The sequence below is a fragment of the Pleurodeles waltl genome, chromosome 6 (genome assembly GCF_031143425.1).
Source record: "Pleurodeles waltl isolate 20211129_DDA chromosome 6, aPleWal1.hap1.20221129, whole genome shotgun sequence".
In the NCBI taxonomy this organism is placed as follows: Eukaryota; Metazoa; Chordata; class Amphibia; order Caudata; family Salamandridae; genus Pleurodeles; species Pleurodeles waltl.
In genome coordinates, this window is record NC_090445.1 from 1703370802 (window position 1) to 1703395272 (window position 24471).

At 47.3% G+C, this 24471-nt stretch overlaps 1 protein-coding gene across 3 annotated transcripts in view; it reads right to left on the bottom strand.

The window, feature by feature from the left end:
• Positions 1-3099: 3099 nt before the first annotated feature.
• The window catches only part of MDC1 (mediator of DNA damage checkpoint 1), a 133462-nt gene continuing 112090 nt past the window's right edge, over positions 3100-24471 (bottom strand). For all 3 annotated transcript variants that reach the window (XM_069241835.1, XM_069241833.1, XM_069241834.1), the window contains 2 exons: positions 4409-4519; positions 3100-3531 (listed from right to left, as the gene is read on the bottom strand). In XM_069241835.1, the coding sequence (XP_069097936.1) occupies positions 3286-3531; positions 4409-4519 (357 nt within the window). In that variant the 3' untranslated portion in view covers positions 3100-3285. The remainder of the gene's footprint in view (positions 3532-4408; positions 4520-24471) is intronic.

Here is a 24471-nt window from a genome sequence, read left to right on the forward strand (position 1 = left end):
AAACATGGCCTTAATGGGCTTTTTGAAGGTGGCAGGCACAGTTGTAAACGTGCCTTGGAACATGGGTAAGAACTACAGGGTGCACTGGGAGGAAGACATTGTCTTGAACAGGAAGTCTTGGTCCTCCGGTATGGAGATCAACCTTGTGGAAGATTTATGAATTACTTCATGGTAAGCAGTGGCGTCATCTGTAGGTGAAGGTTTGGCTTGATAGAGATCTGGATCTGTGTTCCCCTAGGAGATCAACAGTGAAATCATCCCAGGGACCGCCTCTAGGGTCAGGTCTGTAAGGGGCCTTTTAGAGGTCTTCAGGTGTATGAGAGGATGTGCCCTCCATAAGAGGAGTGAGGGGAACCCACTGGAGCTGCAACAAAGTATTGGTATTGAGCTCAGTTCGTTCGAGGCCAGGGATTTAACCCATGACATTTTCAAGCTCGTTCACCCGTTTTATGCTGCATTGATATGCTTTTCCGATCATCCACATATAATAAGGAATTTTTCAAATGGATATATTCTTAAGAAAAGACATATAGTCTTGAGAAAGCCCCAGGGTTACGTACCCTCATGGGGCGAAATACGTATCGGCTGTTGTTCCTTTCTAAATGTTTCACAATAAATATCTATTGGACTTACTGACTTGGATCAATTGGTTATTCAAATCCCTTTTGTGATGTGAAGATTTGGACTATCAATTTGGAATAATGGTGGGCCTACCAATACTTTGTTGCAGCTTTATGTATCTTAAGTGAGGAAAAAGGTGTCCACACCTCTTTGGTGGCCCACAACTCTATGAAATAGGTCATTGTAAAATTAGAAGAGAGTGCTGGACCTTTTGAGGTGAAGATTCTATGTAACCCTCTGGAGGTGTTGGTGGCCCATATGGTGCTGGTATTGGAGGTGGAGAAGAGGAGGGGCAGGAAGGCGAACTGGAAGTGGGCTAGTGCCCCTTTACGGGTGTTTTCTGTGCTGGGGTGGAGGCTCTAAATCAAGCTGCTCTTGAAAAGTCAGTTTTCTCTTGCTTGGTAGCTTTGTTGAGATCTTTCCATTTTGTGGATGGATGAAGAGGCTCTTCTGATGTGCATCAAGCTGTTCTTGGAGACAATGAAGTATCAACTGCTCCAGATCCTCAAAAACCACAGATGACAGGGTTTCGTCACGGAACGACTCTACATCGAAACAATCTTCTGGCTTGCTAGCACTGAGCTGGGTTCCAGTGATGTTTGCTGTTTTGGAGCTGAAGGAGTTTTTGATGTTGATTTTCGAGTTAGTGTCGAAGTTGCTGTTGGCATCGGTGGAGGGAGCAGTATGGATTCTGAGGCTTTGTGCTGGTGCGAACCATGACCCACGCACAGGCAGTGGTGTACAAGAAGCCTATCGCTTAATCTCAAAATAAGTCTGTAAATCACTTTTCTAAATACTAGATGTACCTTAACATAAATACATAAATAAATGTGTGTGATTATGTTAGGATACATGTGGTATTTGCAAAAGTGATTTATTGCCTCTTACAAAACCATTAGGGTGTTGGTGATTATATTTCAGTTGCACAAAAGGTAAACTACAAGCTAAGTCTAGACAAATCAGAGAGAACATATTTATTATGTAAAAGGCAATACAATAACATATACACACGGCAGCAGGATAGAAGATTTAATCTATTTTACAGTAGTTAATATATTTACTTATTCACCTCTGCCGGCACTAGCGACTCCTCAAAGCTGCTTGTTAGAAACATCAAAAAGTCCAAAGGCCGTAAAATTAGCATGGGTACTTGCCATGTGCAGGGTGGCCATCACATGGATGAGACAACGCGCTCCAGAATTACCACATTGGCACAGGGTTGTATCGGAATGGTTGATAGCAGAGGAAACTAATATGAAGCTAACTAAATGTGATGAGAAGGTGGGGGAGGATCTCCAAACATGGTGATGCATGAATGATAAGCTCCTGGACCCTGACCGGGCAACTGGGGAGAGTGACTGCACTACTGACTGAAGATAACGACCGGCGGCACGGGTCAGCCCCCTGAGCGGGGTGGGAGTGGGTGCTGCTACCGCAGAACTGAGTGACTGCTTCTCGTCTTTTTGACATCTAACTTGAGTATGTTTCCCTTTTCTTAGAATATGAAAGGCTGTCCTCTTCGCTCACTGTGATTGTGACTTATTCCACTGCCTTGTAATGTAAAAATGACAAAAGGTGTCAAAAAATATATTTGCTTATATATTGTCATGCTCCAGTGTCAGGTACACCAGTTTCACACCAGGATAACAAGAGTTTCTTACGTAGAGAGTCAGGTTAAAGTCTACAGTTGATTGCTCTCTGGACAAAAGAAAGCCTCTTAACATGTTTCAGTCTGTTACAGGTTTTTGTAGGAAACACTGGAAGATGTAACCACTGTACTAACAGGATGTGTAAAAAGGCACTTTTATGACAATTGTTTAAGTACATTTTTCTGAGGCCTCCAGATGATGCAGTTTTACCTTCCTAGCTCTTCTTGCGAAACTCAAAGTACTGAGCACTTTATTAGTGGTCCGGTCCGCTTCTGTAGTTAGCAAGGCCCCGAGAAAGTCTTCCTCTGTAGCAGTGAAATTATAACAGGACAAAGGTGCAGTTCCTTGTACTCTTAAATGGATTTTTGACGGTGAAAAACACTGAAAAGATCAAGAGTAAACTTAAACATTTCTTATCTCTTAATATATAGCCAGAAATCTGAAGATGGCATTGGGTGGAGCGTACGACAATTCCCCTCACAGCTTGATGATTTAAGCATATGCTTTTAAAGCTGCTTATGTTAAATATACCAAGGTTTCTCATCCAGCTATGGGCACTAATTCAAAAGCATGTGAAAGACAGAATGCAGGGGTAGTAGACACCTTGCATGGTCTCAGCAGTCTAGAATCCTACAGGCTTCTAGCTGTTAACAACGAAGAGACTGCTGACTTATCGTCCATCCTCTGAACCAGAGAGACAAGTGGGACTACTCTCCCACTCCTTTCGAAAAATCCAAGAGGGTTAGTGCACAAGTTCCTTTTCACTCCTGTCACATCCTACAAATCTAGGTTTTTCCCATCTGGCTTTAAAAATACTTAAATTAACATCTTTCCAAAAAGTATATTTATTATGTACAAGGCAATAAAAGAACATATACACAACATTCTGTTATCAGTCTTTTCTGCAGTTTCCTCTGCATTGATTACGGACTGTCCCATGGTGCGGTGGTCAGTGCACACTTACTCGAGAAACTTGCAAAAGGCTATCCATTGGTAGATATATTGAGAAACTCCTTCAGCGCCGTCGTTTTGTGGTGGCGGGAGGTGGCGTACTACAATTGGCAGATGCTCTCTTGCCACCTTGTGGCTTGCTGGCTTCCGCACCGGAAGGAGTGCCCTCCAGACGAAAGGCATCCACATTGACGACCTGTTGCAAGATCCCTGTTAGGATGAACTCTGAGTTTGTGATTGGAAGGGAAGCACCGAGAGCAGGTTTGCACTTTGCGAGGTCTTGGGAGCAGGAGACAATCACCCTCTTGTCCTGGAAGGATAGAAAGCAGATCATGATGAAAATAGGAAGAGAGAAGGCGCTCGAATCTTGGGCTCAAAGACTTGGCTGATCACTCGCACACCTGTATGACAAATAACCTATAACGCAGATATGGATTTCAGTGACAATACCCATTCTTAAACAGCAGACCATACACTACCCAATTTTTGGCCAAAGTACAATTTACATACCAGATACCACCACATTTCTTTTTGGCGACAAATCACAAACGAGCATTGGCAACGCCGTTAGGTCTGGAGTTGGCTGCTCACCTTTTGGCTTTGCCAATGCTTAATTTGTGTTTTTTTTTGTAAGAAACCTCACACTTTATACCGGACATGAAGTCTGGTTGACAAACTATTGGTTAATGAAGCATGCCACCTAGGTTAACGGGAGAGGGTTTGCGTCCTTTTAAACTAACGTACTCTGGCAGGTGGAAATTAATTTCACACACTCATTATTGTACCTTTTTAGGACTAAGTTATATCCCTGCAGAGAGTTTTCAATTTTGTAATGTATCCAGGGAGGACACGCTTCAGACAAACCATTTCTCTTCTCCCATCTGATTAAGGTCTACTTTGCAAACTCACAGCAGCACCATGGAGGGGAAATGAATTATCAGGGGCTTCTAGGCCACAACCCAAGCATAAAAGCCTCACTACATGGAACACAGCTTTATTACTGGCACTTGTTTCGGCTTGTCGACTGAGCGGGCCGCCTATTGCCTTGAACCATTCCTTTAGTACTGAGTCACTTCCCTAAAACATATATCATTCATTCTAGTGATCACACATCTCCACAACCAGCCGTGGGTTTCTCGACTTTCGATCAGCGTGTGGTGATCCCGCCTCGCCACAGACCACCTCACCTTGTACTCTTTGGGCATCTTAGGCAGGAAGGCGGCTCCGCTGCACTGGATGATGTCCTTCATGTACTCCGGCTCAGGCTTCACAGAGGGCGTAACATGGATCTCATACCCCTAGACACGAAACAAGGTAGGGAGCGGTGAGCTTGGCACAAGAGTTGTAGGCTCCATCAGACAACTTCTCTACGGGCCTCAAACAAATCACACGCACACAGTGCGATACGGGAGGGGAATCTGAGGTGAGTTCCAGCGTGGGTGGTGACAAATGCTCTGCAATACTAAGAATCAGGTGTACGGTTTGTGATCGGAAGCTTCATGCACAAAGATATATATAACAAGACTTGTGCACAAAGACTCGGCTGATCACTCGCACACCTGAAAATAAAGGATTAATGTGCTGAACAGTATGAATACAAATATTGTACTTAATAAATTGAATGACCAAATGTATTTTATAGACTCTCTTGTACTATAAAATGCTAAACATCTTGCCTTTTGTTCAGTTACAAGCTAAGAAAGGGTCTGTAGGTCTATCACTCTGAATAAGTCCCCAGCAGTTCAAACACGTTTCAGATCCATAGTTTGACAGTCTTTGCTATTAAGTTCATAGGGATGTGAAGTGTGTGATGCAAACAGCTAATGTCCAATGTAAGCGGGCAAAAGACGTTCAATATGTCTGCCTGATCAACTTTGCTCTACCTTCTCTGGCAATGTGGGAAAAGCCATAAACTTTCAGTGATCCCAACAGGGTGATATCCAGTTTGTATTTGTGCTAGGGAGAGAACAGGAGCAGCTCTGTTTTATATAGGTTAAGCAGACTGGCTGAAGTGCGCTGTAACATGAACACAGTGAGATGTATTGTGAGGCCATTGGGGTAATCATGTCACTGAATGGGAAGATCTTAGAGAAAATGTGAGGATTTCCTCACATTTATCTTGTGTAACAATCCCTCATGGCTGGAGGAATTCTATAGGGAATCCAATATATTTGTTCTTGAATGAAAATTGTTTGGACTGGGTAGGAAGCTGGCCTGGTGTGTGGTGGACACCTACGGTGTTGGCACCTTATACCACGTCCAGGCAACCCCTATTAGTTATTGAGACAGTGTCTAGGAAGCCAGGGCTCTCTAGAAGTAGCTGTAGTGAGCAGCCAAGACTTATCTAGGAGTGTAAAGCACTTGCAATACCACAGCAGTCACACAGTAACGTATCACACACTGTTGCAAAATAAAGGTACTTTATTACAGTAACACTGCACTAGATTACTTATAGGTATCCTCCCAACTGGAGGTAAGTACACACTATATACACACTTGGTAAGTATTAGGAATTAGCATGGAGAAACAACAATCATTGGTAAGAAACAGCATAAAATAGCTAGGGCCCTATGAAACGGGGGGGGGGGACAAACCATGTACTAAAAATTGTGAATGTGAAGTGTGGTCCCCAACCCAAGAATGTGGAATAGTTGGGAGGGAGATGGGAGAACATGGGACCCCCAAAGGGGAGTACCTAGATGACCCCAAGTGACCAGGAGAGCAGTAGTAAGTTACCTGGTCTTTCCAAAGACTAACAAGGGGACTTGGAAAAGGAACTTTGCAAGAACAGGACCAGCCCAGTGGGACCCAACAGTGGATTCCGGATGAAGAAGACCTGCAAGAGAAGGGGACAGAGTCCAGTCCACCTAGGAGTGCCCAGGTGGTGCACCAGCCATTCCCCCACCCTTCAGTGGATGAAGATCCGGGTCGACGGTGGAAGATAAAGATAAGATTGGAGCCCAGGGAGCTGCAGAGAGGTCCCTGGAGTCATGCAGAAGATGTCCCACACTGGTCGCCGGGTCCCAGTCAGATTAGTGGTCAGGAGGACCATCAACAAGCCTTAGCAAATGTAAACCGAGGAAGAAGAGGATTTGCAGAGAAGAAGAGGACCAGCAGGGTCCAGGGGACTTGGCCCCTTGGAGGGGTGTCCGGGCTGACTCTCAGCAGTCAGAAGAGCCAGCGGAAGCCATCCCAACCCCCACAGGCAACCCACTGGCAGCAGCCACAGTAAGTTGCAGTGAGACCCAGTCCCACGTCGCTGGAGCAACCATGGAGAGACTGTCCTTGCAAGGATGAAGTGCTGAAGGCCAGAGCTACTTGGAGCCTGAAGATCCCTCAGAGCAGGAGTCAGCAAGCTTTGGTTGCTGCAAGAGTAGCAGTGCACAAGGATTCTGTCCTGCAAGAAGAGGCAAGGGCTCCCCATCTCCCAAGTTGGACAGAAGGCAGAGAGGACTAGGGGGACCACTTAGAACCACCACCTGTGTTGGATGATCCAGGCAGTTCCTGTGGAGAGCAGATCCCAGCTGCCGGACGTCGTTGCCTTAGGTACCTGCAGATGCAGGGAAGTGACTCCTTTCACTCCATGGGAGATTCCTTCTTCTTTTTTTGGTACAGCTGAAGTCTTGCCGACCCCAGAGGATCCACAGTGTGGAAATGTTGCAATTCCTAGAAGGAGAAGGGGAAATAATGTTGCAAGGCAAGATCGTCTTGGGAGCTGCAGGCTTGTTTGGTTCCTGTGAAGTCCAGCAGAGGAGTCCTGGTGGAGTCCTACACACCAAAACTGGGGACCTACCTGCAAGGGAGTCCCTAAATAGCCCCAAAAGGGGGCTCGGTCACTCTGCAGGGTGACAACCTAACAGAGGGGGGTCACTGCCGTCAGGCACCAGTTCTGAGTGGTCCCTCCCCTTCCCTTTGTGTGGTTTCATGCCAGAGCAAGGACCGGGGGTCTCTGGACTGGTGCAAACCAGATTATGCAACAAGGGCACCAAATGTGCCCTTCAAAGCAAGCCGATGGCGTGGGAAGGCTACCCCTCCCCAGCCTTGTAACACCTATCTCAAAGGGAGAGGCTGTTGCATCCCCTCTCCCACAGGAAATCCTTTGTTCTGCCTTCCCTTGCTTGAGCTAGTCAAGCAGCAGGAGGGCAGAAACCTGTCACAGGGGGGTGTAGGAGCATGGGCTGCCTGCAAACTCTGGAATACTTTTAGGAGCAATACTGGGGGTCCTTTAAGGAGCCCCCAGAATGCATGGAATAATGCCACCAATAATGGCATTAGTATTGGGGTATGATTCCAACATGTTTGATACCAAACATGCCTGGGTTCGGAGTTACCATTATGTAGCTGGACCACAGGTAAGACCAGTACACGGGTAAAATGGCTTTCCCGCACTTTGGAACTGGATTTCGTAGTGGCATATGTGCTCATGCAGGGGTGCCCTCACACACAGGAACCTCCACTCTGCCCTTTGGGCTGAAAGGGCCTACCATAGGGGTGACTTACAGTGACCTAGTGTAGTGACCATCAGTGAAATGGTGCAGGCACCTTTTTCACACAGGCAGCAAAGACAGGCCTTGAGATAGTTTGCATTGGCTCCCATAATAGATGCTGTAGCCCATGGGGGACCCCTGGTGTACCAATGCCCCGGATACCCAAGTACCATATAGTAGGGACTTAAGGGGTACACCAGTATGCCAACTGTGGGGTGTAAAGGATACCAAAGCAACCAAATTTAGAGAAGAGAGCACAATCACTAGGATCCTGGTTAGCAGGATCCCAGTGAAAACAGTCTAAGCACACTGATACACAGGCAAAAAGTGAGGGTAACCATGCCAGAAAGAGTGACTTTCATACACACACACACCCTCAATAAGACTAACCTTGCCCAGTTGAGTCTTCAATGTAAGTGGAAATATCTGGAGAGTCCAACTGCGTTGTAGTAGTTACTCCTAGGTCTATGTTCCACTGTATAGTCCTTTACCTGTAGGGAGAGGGACCACCTCAACAATTTGGGATTTTCACGCTTCATCTGTTTAAGCGATAGGAGGGGCTTGTGATCTATCTGAAAAAGGAACTGAGTGCCAAAGAGGTATGGCCTCAGCTTCTTCAAAGGCCCAGACCACAGCAAAGGCCTCTCTCTCAATGGCTGACCAACTCTTCTCTCTGGGGGTTAACCTTCTACTTATAAAAGCAACAGGTTGATCCTGGCCCTCTTCATTTAGTTGTGAAAGAACTGCCCCTATCCCTATCTCAGAAGTATCTGTCTAGACACTGAGTTGTTTGGAGTACTCAGGGCTTCTTAGAATGGGAGCAGAGAACATGGCCAGTTTCAGGTCAATGGCCTTCTAGCAGCTAGCTGACCACAATACTTTTTTGGCATTCTCTTGGATGTGAGGTCATTTAAGGGTGCTACAATGGAGCAATACCCTTTAATGAACCTTCTCTCCTGTAGTACTCAGTCAGGCCTAAGAAGGCTCTGACTTGGGTTTGAGTAGTGGGGGCAACCCAACTCATGATTGTCTGGATTTTGCCCTGGAGTGACTGAATTTGGCCTCCACCTACCAGGTGGCCCAAACAAACCACTTTGCTCTGCCCTATCTGGCATTTTGATGCCTTGTTAGCAAGGCCTGCCTTTTTCAGAGCCCCAAGTACATTTCCAAGGTGGATCAGGTGATCCTCTCAGGTGAAGCTAAAGACAGCTATATCATCTACATATGCTGCACTAAAGCTGTCCAGGCTTTGGAGAAATTTGTTCACCAACCTTTGAAATGTTGCAGGGGCATTCCTCAAACCAAAGGGCATCACTGTTAAGTGATAATGCCCACTAGGTGTTGAGAATGCTGTTTTAGGTTTGGCTTACTCTGATAATTTGATCGGCCAGGATTGAGCAGATGCTGAGATACTTGGCAGCAGCAAGAGTATCTATCAGCTCATCTGCCCCAGGGAATGGATGAGCATCAGTCCAGGTGACTGTATTGAAGCCTATGTACTCAACACAGAACCTCATTTCTCTCTTACCATTTTGCGAATGAGGCTTGGGTACCAAGACTACAGGACTAGACCAAGGGCTGTCTGAAGGCTCAATGACTCCTAAGTCAAGCATCTTTTGCACTTCAACTATGATGCATTCTCTGACATGGTCAGGCAGCCTATATATTTTTCTCTTAACAGGCAGACTGTTACCTGTGCCTGCTAGGTGGTTTGACCAGGGGTCAAGGAAAACAGTTCAGAGACCTGACCCAGGAGACTTTTACAGTCATCCTTTTGCTGGTTAACCTGTGGGCGCTTCTGTGAGTGCCTAGCCCAACCAAGTAGGCGACCTCACCTTTCTTTTCCACAGTAGTGTAAGGACCACTCATCTTGTCTTGGAGTGACCTAGGAGCCACAGGCTCCAGGACTCGCACCATTTGTCCTAGTTGGTAAACAGTCAGTACAGCCCTTGGTCATGCCACTGTATTTGCAGTTCCTGGCTTCTGGATCTTAGGCCTAGCACATAATCTACTATGTCCTGTTTGGGGAGTTTAAGAGGTTGCTCCCAACCACTCTTCACAAGGGCAAGTGGACCCCTAACAAAACAAACAAAAGCCCAAAAGGACTATAGCCCACTCCCTTCTGTGGAACATCCCCGTAGGCGAAGAGGAGGCAAGGTAATAGGACATCCAACCTTCTCCTGAGTTTCTCTGAGAGTCACTTGTTCATGCCTTTGAGGGATTTATTGAAGCTCTCAACTAACCCATTTGCTTGTGGGTGATAAAAGGTGGGGAACTTGTGTGACACCACATCCCATCCACATGGCTTTAAGGTATGCAGACATGAAGTTGGCACCTCTGTCCGACACCACCTCCATAGGAAAACCCACCCTGGAAAAGATTTCCATGAGGGCCTTGGCCACTGTGGGAACTGTAGTGGTCCTAAGAGGAATTGCCTCTGGATACCTGATGGCATGGTTCACCACCACCAGTATAAACCTGTTCCCAGAGGCTATTGGAGGGTCCAGAGGACCAACAATGCCCATCCCTACCCTCCAAAGAGTACCCCAACCACTAGCAGTGGCATTAGGGCGGCCTTTTCAGTGCCTCCTGTCTTGCCACTGGCTTGACAGGTAACATAGGAGCGTCAACTCCTTTGTATCTTCAGACATGTAGGGCTGGTAAAAGTGAGGGACAAGCCTGTCCCAAGACTTGCTCTTCCCCAAATGGCCTGCATGGGGAATGTGCTGAGGTCAACAAAAACTCCTTAAACTTTTGAGGAATGACCAACCTCCTGGTGGGTTTGAGGTTTCTTGCCTCAGGATAAGGGAGGTTATTGTTCCAGCAGACCCTATGGGTCCCGCTGACATCCCCGGCTTCCTGAGCTGCAGCTTGCTGCTTCAGACTTTCTTTAGTAGGACAGGACTTGTGCTTTAGGCTAAGTTCCTCCCTTGTGGCACTTCTGTACCTAAAAGCTCAGCTGTATCATCTTTAAGCTCTTCTGGTCCACCCAAGGGGCAGGTTCCTCTCCCTCAGGAGTGGGATCCTCATTAGAAGTCTGAACAGGTGGTAAAGTTTTACACTGACTGCCTCACTTTTGGGAGCTTCTTGGGCCATGTTTCCAGACTCCAGTGCTCCTTGCTCTCTCCGCTTCTTGGCCTGTGCTCTAGTTAAAGCAAAGATGTTCCTAGGGATACCCAGCACTGCTGCATGGGCTTCCAACTCCACTTCAGCCTAAGCTGAGGTCTCCAAATCATTACCTAACAGATACTCTACAGGTAGGTCAGTGGATACCACAATTTTCTTTGGGTCAGAACCCTCCTCCCCCCTCACAGCTAAGGTCAACATCAGCCATGGGGTGGCACCGAGTGTTGTTCTGAACGCCAGTAACTTGGTAAGTGTGACCAAGTAGGTGTTGCTCAGGTGACACAATTTTTTCATTCACCATTGTGACACTGGCACATGTCCCTGTAGGCCTCTCCCTCAACATCATTTATAAGGGGATACGGTCTGTACTTACCTATATTAAGGGGACAAGCAGCTAGGATGGCAAATCAATGCCACGTTCAGAGACCAAAACTGCCTCAGTGGTCTATCTGACTAACCCAGAGTCCACTACAGTTCTCAGGGTGAGCCCAACTACACTCTTGGACTGACTACTACTACCATTGCTATTGCTAGGGACGCTAGGGGTAGACGTGGTAGCAATAGTAGTAGACTTTGTGCTCTTTTTAGGACAAGTGGCATCAGCTGCCCTGTGACCTTTCTGTCTACAGATGTAGCACCAAGGTTTCTTGTGGGAAGAGGAAGAGGACTTAGGCCCACCCCCAGAAGAGTTTTGTGGGCCTGATAAAGACCCTTTTTTGTTTGATTTGTCGCCCACCTTTGTCCTGATTCTTGGAAGAATCCTTCTTGTGGTCACCCCCTGTGGACATTTTCCTACTGTCCCTGGTGCAAACCCACTTGTCAGCCAACTTACCCAATTCTTGGGGAGTGGTCAGATCTGAGTCCATCAGGAACTGATGTAGTCTAACAGATATGCAATTGTTAAGAATGTGCTCTCTCACAAGAAGAGATTGTACAAGCCCTGATAATAATGTACTTGCAGCCATGAAACCAGCCTTCCAGGTACTTGACAGAGCTGTCTACAAAGTCTACCCAATCCTGGGAGGACTCCTCCCTAGCATCCCTGAAATTGATTCTATATTCCTCTATAATTAACCCAAATCCATCAAGGAGTGCATTCTTAAGTGCTTGATAATTATCTGCATCTTCCTTCCTGACAGTGAAGAGTTTGTCCCTCGCTTTGTCAGACAAGGAAAGCCACAAGATGGCTGCCCACTGTCCAGAGGGACTTTCTGTACTTTACATGCCCTCTCCAAGGCAGTGAACCACTTGTGAATGTCACCCGCAACTGTGTAAAGTGGGACAATTTTACTTAGGTTCCTGGAGTCATAGGAGCCCTCTGTAACACTGTTTTCTCTAAAGTTGTTGTTGCCACCACGGGGTGTTGTCCCTACATTCTGCCTTTCCCTTTCCACTGCCAAATCCTGCCTATCTAGGGCTAACGGTTGCTGCTGTAGTCTCAGCCTGGCCTCCTCTAGTCTCAGTTTGCTGAATTCCCTATCTAGGGACTCCCCTTCTGAGCTAGAGTGGTTAGTCTCATCAGATACTGCTGAGACATGGGCATGGGCAGATAAGGAGGACCTACCCCTCCCTGCAGGACTAGTGTGTTCCGCCAGTTTCTTCCTGACCTTCTCCAGTGAAATCTAGGTCTACCTCATCTAAGATTGGAGGGCCAGTCTCTCCCTCCTGCTCTTACCGGCCTGCAGTGCTTTGGCTATCAACGTGGAGGAGCAATCCTAGGAGGAGAGATTTGTTGGGATTTCTCCCTGTGTTCAGCTTCCTAGAAGCACACATCTTCAAAGTAAAGGCCTCATAGGGAGAGTCTAGAGCGTGAGTTGTGTTTTCTACTGAAGATATTTCCCCAGAGTAGTGTGGATGCACCTACCTACTTTGAGTAGCTAGACCTTCTTAAGATTTTAAAGAAAGGGCTATGCCAGACCCCCAACTTACCTAAACTAGAAGTGTAGTGATCCTAACTACCAAATGTAGTGTACTCTATAGACAAGTGGTGGACTTTCCTGTGGAAAGTTACCACTGACAGAGTGGTAAGGCTATTGCAAGTGTCTTATCCAACCACTTCACCACCAATGTAGGAAGCTGGCCTGGTGTGTGGTGGACACCTATGGTGTTTGCACCTTATACCAGGTCCAGTCAACCCCTATTAGGTAGTGAGACAGTGTCTAGGAAGCCATGTCTCTCTAGTGGTAGCTGTGGTGAGCAGCCAAGACTTATCTAGGAAGAGCGTAATGCACTTGCAATACCACAGCAGTCACGCAGTAACTTATCTCACATGAAAGGAACCACAGTGTTGCAAAAATAAAGGTACTTTATCACAGTAACACTGAACTATATTACTTATATGTATGTAGTCCCCCAACTGGAGATTACACACTATATATAAACACTAAGTATTAGGAATTGGCATACAGAAACAACAAGCATTTGCAAGTAATAGCATATAATAGCTAGGGCCCTATGGGGTGGGGGGGGGGGCTGCAGACCATGGGGGACACCTGGGGTACCAATGCCTTGGGTACGCAAGTACCATATACTAGGGACTTGCGGAGGTACAGCAGGGTGCCAATTGTGGGGTGTAAAGTGTACCAAAATAACCAAATTTAGAGGAGACAGCACAATCATTGGGGTCCTAGTTGGCCAGATGCCAGTGAAAACCGTCTAAGCACACTGATAAACAAGCTTGGATAACCATGCCAAAAAGAGTGACTTTTCTACAGACTGTATGAAACGTGTATGGACTATAAAAATGGATTTGTTTATAGTCCTTCCTCAGCCTTTTAAAAATGGTGTATAAAGTGGGAGAATCTGATTTTCACCACCTGTTTTTAGTGTTTTTTTTAATTACACTTCTATTAGATCTGTGTACCATGGAGGTTTTCTCTCTTTCTAGGTTTTGTACAATTAAGAGTGCTACTTCTTAAGTTACTCAAAGTAGTTAATGACTGTTTTGGATGGGAGTTATTGTTTCTGTCCTTGGAAAGCTTGAGTAGGTCGACTTAATGTGTTAGGCACCAGAGACAGATTCCTAACTGGTCGAATATCATTTGCATTAGTCTTGTTGGTGGTGATGAAAGCAGGTATGAGTTTTGGAAATGGGACAGGAAATGATCTGATGAAGCTATAGGTGAACAAGAGAAGCAATTATCAAGCGTTTGGCCCACAAATATAGGCTGCTAAGTTTCACCCTTGTTGTATGCCGGAAGGAGGGGAGTGGTGAATGAGACTGGGGAGTTGGGTAATGTTTTCAAGGGTTATAAAAGGCTAGCACTTGTCATTACCCATGTCTACAGTGAAGTCACCAAAGAAGTTGTGTTGTGAGCACTCAGTAATGATCACATATTCAGAGAAGAGCTCAATTACTTTCCCCTGCATTTAGAGGGTGATAAATGGTGTGTTTGATGGAGCTCCTAGGAGAAACGCTGACTGATATGGTGGGGCACTTTAAATACCCAATGGTAATAGGAGAGAGTTTGTAAAAGAGAAATGAGATGTGTATAATCTCTAGTGTAAACCCTATTTTGAGTTATTGGTCAACCCTCATGATAGAAGCCAGCCAGAGGGTAAATTGAGTGACCTTCTCGGGCATATAAAGTGGCCCTGCTACAACCAAATAAAAGCCACAGCAATGAAGTCAGCAAACCACAACCCACATATTGGACCATACGAGCAATGGGATGCAGAGAGGCCAGGATCCGCTAAACATATACAATATTCATAATAAACTGACAGCTAACGCCGGAAAGACCAAAATCATGGTACTTGGTAAATATAAACATAAGTTGACTTTGAAAAGACTAGGGGAAATGAGGATTGACTACTTAACATCTCACAATTACTTGGGAGTATGTTTTTCTGATTACCACAAGCATGGCGTACACCTGCAGCAAAGGAAAGAGCGGCTACCATTACACTTGCTCTCTGCAAACTAAATAATCGCCTGCATAGTCCACTGGCTGACGCAATCATCAGAGCTATACGTGCTAAACATCTGCTTTTGGGCACCAAGTTTATCCCAGGAAACTATCAATAGCAGTACATAGGATACAATGTAATGCTTACAGGCGGATATTTACCCTACCGAAACACACAGCAGACAATGTTACAGATGGAGGTTGGATGCACTAGGCAAGGACTGGAGTATAAGGCATCACGTATCAAATATCACCAGTCACTAATCACTGCTGCCGAAGGAACTTCAGAGAAAGCCCTTTTTGAGAACAATAGCAAAGACAATCCCTGGGGATCATACTTAGCAGCTGCGGCCAATAACCTTCAGGTCAACCTAGACTTAATCTCAGAACTCACATCCACGACCATAAGGTCTGCACTGAAAAAAACAAGTCATGTCATCTCTCGTAAAATGGACGTCGGAAAAACAGGAGATGCTCCTTATGCACCTCTAATCATCAAATCTTACGAAAATGCTAAAACGCAGCCCTATCCTAAAGAACCTTTAAATAGACAGACATGAGATTAAATTTTATACTTTAGGCTAATGACTTTACCGATTCTAGAAAATCTAACTAGGCGAAACAATCAAACTGTCGACTTTTCGATTGCAGGCAAGAATCGATGCTGCATTTACTATGTTGCTGCCCAGTATTTTTAAAAGCACAACGCACTTTACTGAGACAAGTGTTTTTAAACCACGGAATATACACCTGTAAAGAGGTCTGGGCATACTTCTTAAGCACTAACTGATTGACCTTGCCTGTTTGGGAAATTCTCAAAAAATGCCATGAACTGTCTTGTAAGCCCTACTCAGTAGTGAGCTGTGCTCGTCCATGGTGTATGTAAAATAACCACCCCGCTTACTAAAGACTCAATTTGTAGACATTTCCCTTTTTCTTTTAATGTTTACTGATTTTATACTTGTCTTTTTTAGCATCATGCTTTAATGATGTTATTGTATAAAATGTTCTTAATTGCCACCATAAAGGTTTTACTTACACTTTCTCAGCCCTCATGATACTGAATAGCATTATTTCTGGGTTTTTTCACAATAAGGGACTCACTCCAGCAACCCTTCCATACACCCCACAAAGACCTTAGTATACTGGGTCAGAAAGTGTTAAAACTGCACTTTGTCCAGCCACCTTATCCTGGGCACATGGAGTGCTACTGAGGTTGCTTGGACCTAGATAACTTCGGTGCCATACTTTTCAAATGTGTTGTTAATGATGTTTATTTTGAATCTGCTTTTTTACTGATTGTATAGTTCTCTTGTATTGTGAAAACTGTGTTTGCTGATTCTTCCCCTGTACAGTTCTCACCTGGGTGAGGGCTGTATTTCAGAAACTTACCAACATTTGAAGAGAGCTGTTACTTACTTTAATGGTGGCAGCCCCATCGGGGTGTTCCCAGGGTTGGACTTAACCATCACGCCACACATAAGATATGCATGTAGACCAGATCTCCTCTCATGATGCTAGGCAAGGTCTCCACCCTACCAAACCATTGCTGACCTCATCTGCCTGACTCCCAAGTATTGTCTATATGGACACTTAAAGGTTTTAGATTTAAGAATGACCATCTTAAAGGAATCTTAACAACCAAGATATCTTGACATGTCTTCAGGTAGAAGATATACTGCAACTGGTATCTGACAAAGCTGCCAGAATGAAACAGTAATACATTAACTTATTTATCATGCTTAGTCTAAGCCTGATAAATCTCCATACAATAGGGTACATTTGATTAAATATTTTAGAGAGGGTACCGTTGAGTAAATATTTTAGAGCATGACAAGAGTGGGTGAAATCCTTAACATCCATGGCATCGGAACGTCTTGAAACAGAGGGGCCTAATTTCGAGTGTTCAAAAGATAGATCTACAAAACCTGAATAGTAAAGCCACATTTTTTAGTTCCAATAATATCTGCCAGAAAGGTGAATGAGCTTTAAGTTGTTTATTGAATAACTTCACATGTTTTCCATCGGATTTTGCGGAGGATTCCTCCTAAAAATGTCTCCCATTTTTATATTAATCATAGTGTTTCATTCCCTTCCTTCCCAAGGTCCCCCATATTGGCAAAATGTTCCTTACACTTACGGAATGTGTGAGAAAATGCTTCTTTATTACTTACAATGAACAGCTAAAAAGATCTTTATTAGTAAAAGAACTGCCTGCGTACAACTGTCCTCCTAAAAACAGTCCACAGATGAACGAGTTACTTACCTTCGGTAACGACTTTTCTGGTGGATACATTAGCTACCTGTGGATTCCTCACCTGATGAATACTCCCATGGCGCCAGCATTTGACGGAAATCTTCTTACTAGTCTCTGCACGTCGACGAGGACGTCACTCTAGCCCACGCGACGCCGTCTGACGTCATACAGGCAATAAGAAGTCCTCGCCGACGTGCCGATGACAGTACCAACATTTTTTACGTGCATGAGAATAATAATAATAACCCAATGCAATGAAAGAGCAAAGCAACATCTCTTAATATTGTAAATCACACAACATTGCAATAAAATAGCTGTAGATTTAATATAACCTTTTTTTTTTTTTTTTTTAAACAAATAAATATATTTATACATACGAATCATGTATATACCCAATATATATATATAGATTTATATATAAATATACACATATATACAAATATCATACATGCAAAATGTATTGCAACTTTGAAGACCAAAAGGAGCACACTCAAGGATTGCTTGGAGAGACCAAAAAGGCAACGGGGAGGCGGGTGGGACCGTGAGGAATCCACAGGTAGCTAATGTATCCACCAGAAAAGTCGTTACCGAAGGTAAGTAACTCGTTCTTCTGATGGATACAACTACCTGTGGATTCCTCACCTGATGAATAGAGTCCCAAAGCAGTACCACGCCCGGCGGTGGGTGCCTAAATGGTCAAACCAAGAAATCCTGCAGCACTGACCGTGCAAAATGACCGTCCCTTCTGACCTCAGAGTCCAAACAGTAATGTTTCACAAAAGTGTGAAGGGACGACCAAGTTGCGGCCTTGCAGATGTCAACCACAGGAACACCCCTGGCCAAGGCCGAAGAGGCCGACTTAGCTCTGGTGGAGTGAGCTCTAATGCCCTCAGGCGGATCCTTCTTTGCCAAAGAGTAACAGATTTTAATGCAAAGAACAACCCACCTGGAGAGTGTTCTCTTGTGGACTGCCTTTCCTCTCCTCTTGCCCACGTATCCGACAAACAGCTGATCCTCCAGCCTGATATCCTTCATTCTGTCGATATAGAAGCTCAACGCCCTTTTTGGGTCCAGGCGATGTAGTCTTTCTTCCTCCTTTGAAGGATGAGGCGGAGGATAAAACGTGGACAAAGTGATTGTCTGAGCCAAATGGAAGGGTGAAACAACCTTCGGAAGGAAAGCAGCCTTGGTCCTCAACACCACCTTATCCCCATAAAACGTTATATAAGGGGGTTTAACCGATAAGGCCTGCAACTCACTCACTCTCCTTGCAGATGTTATAGCTACCAGGAATACTGTTTTAATAACCAAATACCTTAAGGGGCAAGAATGCATAGGCTCAAAAGGGGACCCCATAAGGAAAGTCAGGACCAAGGACAAATCCCATTGAGGCATAACGAATGGTTTTGGAGGATATTGATTCAGAAGACCTTTCAAGAATCTGAGAACAATAGGGGATTTAAATAACGATGGTTGGTCTGGAAGACAAATGAAGGCTGACAAGGCCAACAAATAACCCTTAATGGTAGCTACTGCACAACCTTTCTGCGCTAGAGACAGTGCAAAAGACAAAACATGTGACAGATGAGCATGTAAGGGATCAATCTGTCTCTCTCCACATCACATAACAAATTTAGACCACCTATTAGCGTAGATAGATTTAGTGGAGTGTCGCCTGGCCGCTAAGATAACATCCACTACATCAGGCGGGAGAGAGAAGGAACTCAGGTTGCCCCGTTCAATCTCCAAGCATGTAGGTGCAGACTCTGGAGGTTGGGGTGTAAAACCTGCCCCTGCGACTGCGAGAGGAGGTCTGCCCTGAGAGGGAGACGGAGCGGAGGGCACAGTGAGAGTTGGAGAAGGTCGGAGTACCATACCCTCCTTGGCCAATCCGGAGCTATTAAGATGACTTGGGCCCGGTCTTGGCGAATTTTCCTCAACACTCGAGGAATCAAGGGTATGGGGGGAAACGCGTAAAGCAACTGGTCGCACCAGGTTATCTGAAACGCGTCCCCCAACGCTCCCTGCATCGGATACTGGAGGCTGCAGAATAACGGGCAATGCGCGTTCTCCCGAGTGGCAAACAGATCTATCCGAGGAAACCCCCACATCTGGAAGATTAAACAGACTTGATCTGGATGGAGACGCCACTCGTGGTCTGCCGAGAATTGGCGACTGAGACTGTCCGCACGTACATTCAAGACCCCGGCCAGATGATTTGCCACCAAGCAAATCTGATGGTCCTTTGCCCAGGACCATAGCCGAAGAGCTTCTCTGCAGAGAAGGTACGACCCTACTCCTCCCTGTTTGTTTATGTACCACATCGTGGTAGTATTGTCCGTCAGGACCTGTACCGACTGACCACGAAGGGATGGGAGGAAGGCCTTGAGAGCCAAACGTACAGCCCGTAACTCCAACAGATTGATATGAAACACCTGTTCCTCTGGAGACCAAAGCCCTTTGATCTCCAGATCCCCCAGATGAGCTCCCCATCCTAGGGTGGAGGCATCCGTTATTACCGTGGCCACTGGTGGCGACTGCGCGAACGGCTTCCCCTGTGAAAGATTGTTGCCCGCAATCCACCACTTCAATTCCACAGCAGCATCTCTGGAGATCTTGACAGTACCTTCTAAATCTCCCTTGTGTTGAGACCACTGCCTTCGGAGGCACCACTGAAGAGCCCTCATGTGCCAGCGAGCATGCGTGACCAACAGAATGCAGGAGGCGAACAGACCGAGCAGACGAAGGACCTTGAGGACTGGAACTACCGCTCCATTTCGAAACATTGGAACCAATTCCTGAATATCTTGAATCCGCTGAGGCGGAGGAAAGGCTCGACTCAATGTTGTATCCAGTACTGCCCCTATGAACAGGAGGCGCTGAGAGGGCTCCAGGTGAGATTTGGGCACGTTCACCGAAAAGCCCAGGTCGAACAACAACTGGGTTGTTGACTGCAGATGATGCGACACAAGCTCCGGGGACTTGGCTTTGATCAACCAGTCGTCCAAGTAAGGGAATACTGCTATCCCCCTCCTTCTGAGCTCCGCCGCAACCACTGACATCACCTTTGTGAAGACTCGAGGTGCTGAAGTAAGACCAAACGGGAGGACCGCAAACTGATAGTGCTGCGAACCTACCACAAACCGGAGATACTTCCTGTGCGACTTGAGTATCGGGATATGAAAGTAAGCATCCTGCAAGTCGACAGACACCATCCAATCTTCCTTGTTCAACGCCAAAAGCACCTGTGCTAGGGTCAGCATCTTGAACTTTTCCTGTTTGAGGAACCAATTCAAGATCCTCAGATCCAGGATTGGTCTCAACTGACCATCCTTTTTGGGAATCAGGAAGTATCTTGAGTAACAACCTCGACCCTTTTCCTGCTCTGGGACCAACTCTACCGCGCCCTTTGAAAGGAGGACTTGAACCTCCTGTTCTAGCAACAGGAGGTGTTCTTCTGAACAATAAGATGGGCGGGGCGGGATGAGGGGCGGGAACTCCCGAAAGGGAAGGGCGTAGCCTTTTCCCACAATGCCGAGAACCCAAGTGTCCGTTGTGATAGACTTCCACTTGTGGAGAAAACGCTGTAATCTTCCCCCTACAGGAGAGGAGTGAGTGGGAAACGGTGGAAGCCTAAGGCTGCTTCCCCTGCTGCACCCCTCCAGAGGACGAGGAAGAGGCAGAGTGCTGTTGAGAGGCTCCTCTGGTACGGACCCCACCCCTCCCCCTCCCTCTAAATGACCTATAGGGGAGGGAAGAGGCGGGTTGCTGGAACCTCCCCCGAAAGGAAGAGGAATAAGAGCCACGCCCAAATCCCCGAAACCTCCTGAAAATTCTAGAAGAGGCAGAGGAAGAAGGAGCTTGCAGTCCTAACGATTTGGCTGTGGCTCTGCTCTCCTTAAATCGTTCCAAGGCTGAATCTGCCTTGGCTCCAAACAGTCTGTCCCCATCAAACGGGAGGTCCAGCAGGGTCGACTGCACATCCGCAGAGAACCCTGAGTTTCGGAGCCAGGCCTGTCTTCTTGCCACCACAGCCGTGCCCATCGCCCTGGCCACCGAGTCGGTCGTGTCCAGCCCAGACTGGATAATCTGGGTCGCGGCAGCCTGGGCGTCCGAGACCACATCCAAAAGACCCTGGGGAAGCTCCGTGAATGAAGACGAAATATCATCCATCAGCGCATGGATGTACCTCCCCAGAATGCACGTGGCGTTGGTGGCCTTCAACGCCAAACTGCATGACGAAAATATTTTCTTGGACTGCGCATCCAGTTTCTTGGAGTCTCTGTCTCCAGGCACCGTCGGGAAGGAACCAGGCGCTGACTTTGAGGAACAGGAGGCTTGCACCACCAAGCTCTCCGGCGTAGGGTGTCTAGAGAGAAAGCCAGGGTCAGATGGTGCAGCTCGATACCTCCTGGCCACAGCCCTATGAACGGCCGAGGAAGACACCGGCTTCTTCCACACCTCCAACACCGGATCCAGCAAAGCCTCATTAAATGGCAAGAGAGGCTCAGCTGCAGCAGAGGCCGGATGCAATACCTCTGTCAGCAAATTCTGCTTTGCCTCTGCCACCGGCAAAGGCAGGTCCAAAAAGCTCGCTGCCTTCCTCACCACAGCATGAAAGGAAGCAGCCTCCTCCGTATATTCCCCTGGAGATGAAAGGTCCCACTCAGGGGAAGTGTCCAGCCCACTGGCTGTATCCAGACCATGCAGTCCGTCTCCAGAGTCCTCAATCTCTCCCTCCTCTAGGACTCGCTGGTACTCTTGCTCTTCTAAAAGACGGAGAGCACGCCTCCTCGAATGAAGTCTCTCCTCGATACGCGGAGTCGACATGGCCTCCGCCGACGTCGAAGAACGGCGCCGATCTCCAGAAGCATCTGACGCCGCGTCCGGCGCCACAGGCAGCTTCGGCGCCGAGACAGGAGCCGGAGGACGAGGTCTTGGAGCCGATGGACCAACCGGAGTCACAGGGCAAAATCCTGACTTCGACGGAGGGGCAACCTCCGGGGCCGAAACATCCGAAGCCACCGGAGCGGCCACCGACGCCGGCACCGGCGCCGAGCCCACATTCCCAAAAGGGAGAAAGGGCATAAAGGGTGCCGGCCGAAGAGGCGCAGGATCACCCAACGAAAAGGCCAAGGGCCCCGAAGGACCAGCCGGAGCAGCTCCTGGAGCCATCTGCTGAAAGATGGTATACATCGCATTAAGAAACGCGGTACTATCGGCTCCAGGAGTGGGAAAAGCCGGATACTGGGGTGCCTGGATCGAGGGCGACCCCGACGCCGGCCTCGACGTCTGCGACGCCGGAGAAAACACAAGAGGCTGCACCACCTCAATCACTGACGCCTGACCAGGTGAAGTCGGTGACGCCGGAGAGGGCAACGGCGTCGATGGATGCGGCGTGACCGTGGGGCTGACCTCCCAAGTCCTCCGACGCCGAGCCGAAGGTGACCTCGAACGAGACTCCTTGCTGGAGTGACGTCGTGAGTCTCTACGGCGCCAGGAGTCTCGATGACGCCGGTGAGACCTTGGCGAAGAAGACTTCTTATGATGTTTCTCCTTCTTCTTTGACTTTGCCATGAATAACTTGGCCTCGCGCTCTTTGAGGGCCTTCGGATTCATGTGTTGACATGAATCGCAAGTCGAGACGTCGTGGTCGGAGCTCAAACACCATAGACAGTCGGAGTGAGGATCTGTAACTGACATCTTGCCCCCACACTCTCGACAGGGCTTGAAACCCGACTTCCTCTGAGACATTGTTACCGCAGAGAAGACTACGCAGCAGACAATACACTGTAACCACGAAGGTAACAGTAACTCCCTCGAAGATAACCGTTTCGAATGCACGGAAAAAAGGGAACTGTCATCGGCACGTCGGCGAGGACTTCTTATTGCCTGTATGACGTCAGACGGCGTCGCGTGGGCTAGAGTGACGTCCTCGTCGACGTGCAGAGACTAGTAAGAAGATTTCCGTCAAATGCTGGCGCCATGGGAGTATTCATCAGGTGAGGAATCCACAGGTAGTTGTATCCATCAGAAAGATGGGTTATCTCGGGCACCGTAATCTACAACCTGAAAGCCAATAGGGCCTTACCTGGCACCGGAGTGAAAGCAACCACTGCTCAGGTCACCGTATCAGACATCAGCAGGACCGCCAATTGCCAATCAGGCCCTATCTTTGCTAAGCACTCCTTCAAAGACTTAGGGCCTCATTACGAGTTTGGCAGTCAGACGAGCCGACTGCCAAACTCGCGTCAGCCCGGAGGGAACAATGCTACCGTAGTGGTCTTGGTATTGGAGCTGAGGCCAACACAGTAGCACTACAGCACCCTTGGAATGCGCACTGTCTGTGAAGCAGGCAGTGCGCATTCCGAAGGTGCTGGGCAGTGGAGCCCCTGCATTGTCCACAACATGTTTGTGGGCAGTGCAGGGGCCCCAAAGTAGCCCCCAGCACAGCCTTTCCATGGCAGTTGAACCACCATGGAATGGCTGGCAGAAAGGGGACTCGTGCTCACCACAGCGGTGCTGAAATCCACACCGCCACGGCTGAGTACGAGTCAGACTGCCGTCAGCCCGTCAGGAACCAAGTTCCCGGCAGGGATGGCGGTCAGACTGCCAGGGTCGTAATGTGGCAGTCGGACCGGCTGGAGTGCGGCAATCTGACTGTCACCATGGCACTGGCGGTCCTCGGACGGCCAATGACATAATAAGGCCCTCAGAGTCAGGGCAAGTCCCCTAATGGATAAGGTTTCCCTGCGTGACCTTTTTGCTTTACACTTTCTTCTCTTTTACTAGCTTAAATTTCCGAATTTGGTTTGAGCTTGCTATTCTATTTTGCCATTTCTGACCATCAAAGATCTCAAGACTTGTAATCCTGTTCTGACTCAAAAACATTGTCTCAGGCTTCATAAGCTTGCCACTCGCCTCTCCATGGACCAGTACCGTAGCTCTGTATCTAGGCCTTGTTGCATCGTCGTTGGTCAGTTTCATCTTCAAATAGGAACAGGCTGATGAAGGCAGGGAAGATTCAGTTCTTAAAGTGGCTGAGACAGCACTTTCTCTCTTGTCCAGTATGAGGACAAAAAAAATGCAATGCTAGAGAGAGAGGTAACTGCTTTGCTTGCAGTTAGTTTAGGGCAGCAGGGCCCGCACCCAGGTGACAAACTGCTTTTCAGGAAAGGGTGCTCTTTCCACACCATTAGAAAGGTTTATGCACATTCTGACCTTTTAGTTCCGAGGCCATTGTGGATGCCAATGTGCACCATTCACAAAGTGTGCCTCATTTGTGCTCCAGGTACAACATGCTGAGGAGACTGAAAACTGAGGTCAGATGGGCATTTAATACTCTGGATCTTAAAAGAAAACATGGAAAATGTCAAGCATTTTGTGGATTCTGCTTTTGATGCATGCACTGCAAAGCGGCAGGAAAGCGTGACTGTAGTCTGGTATCTATGCGGGAACCACCCTCCACTTGC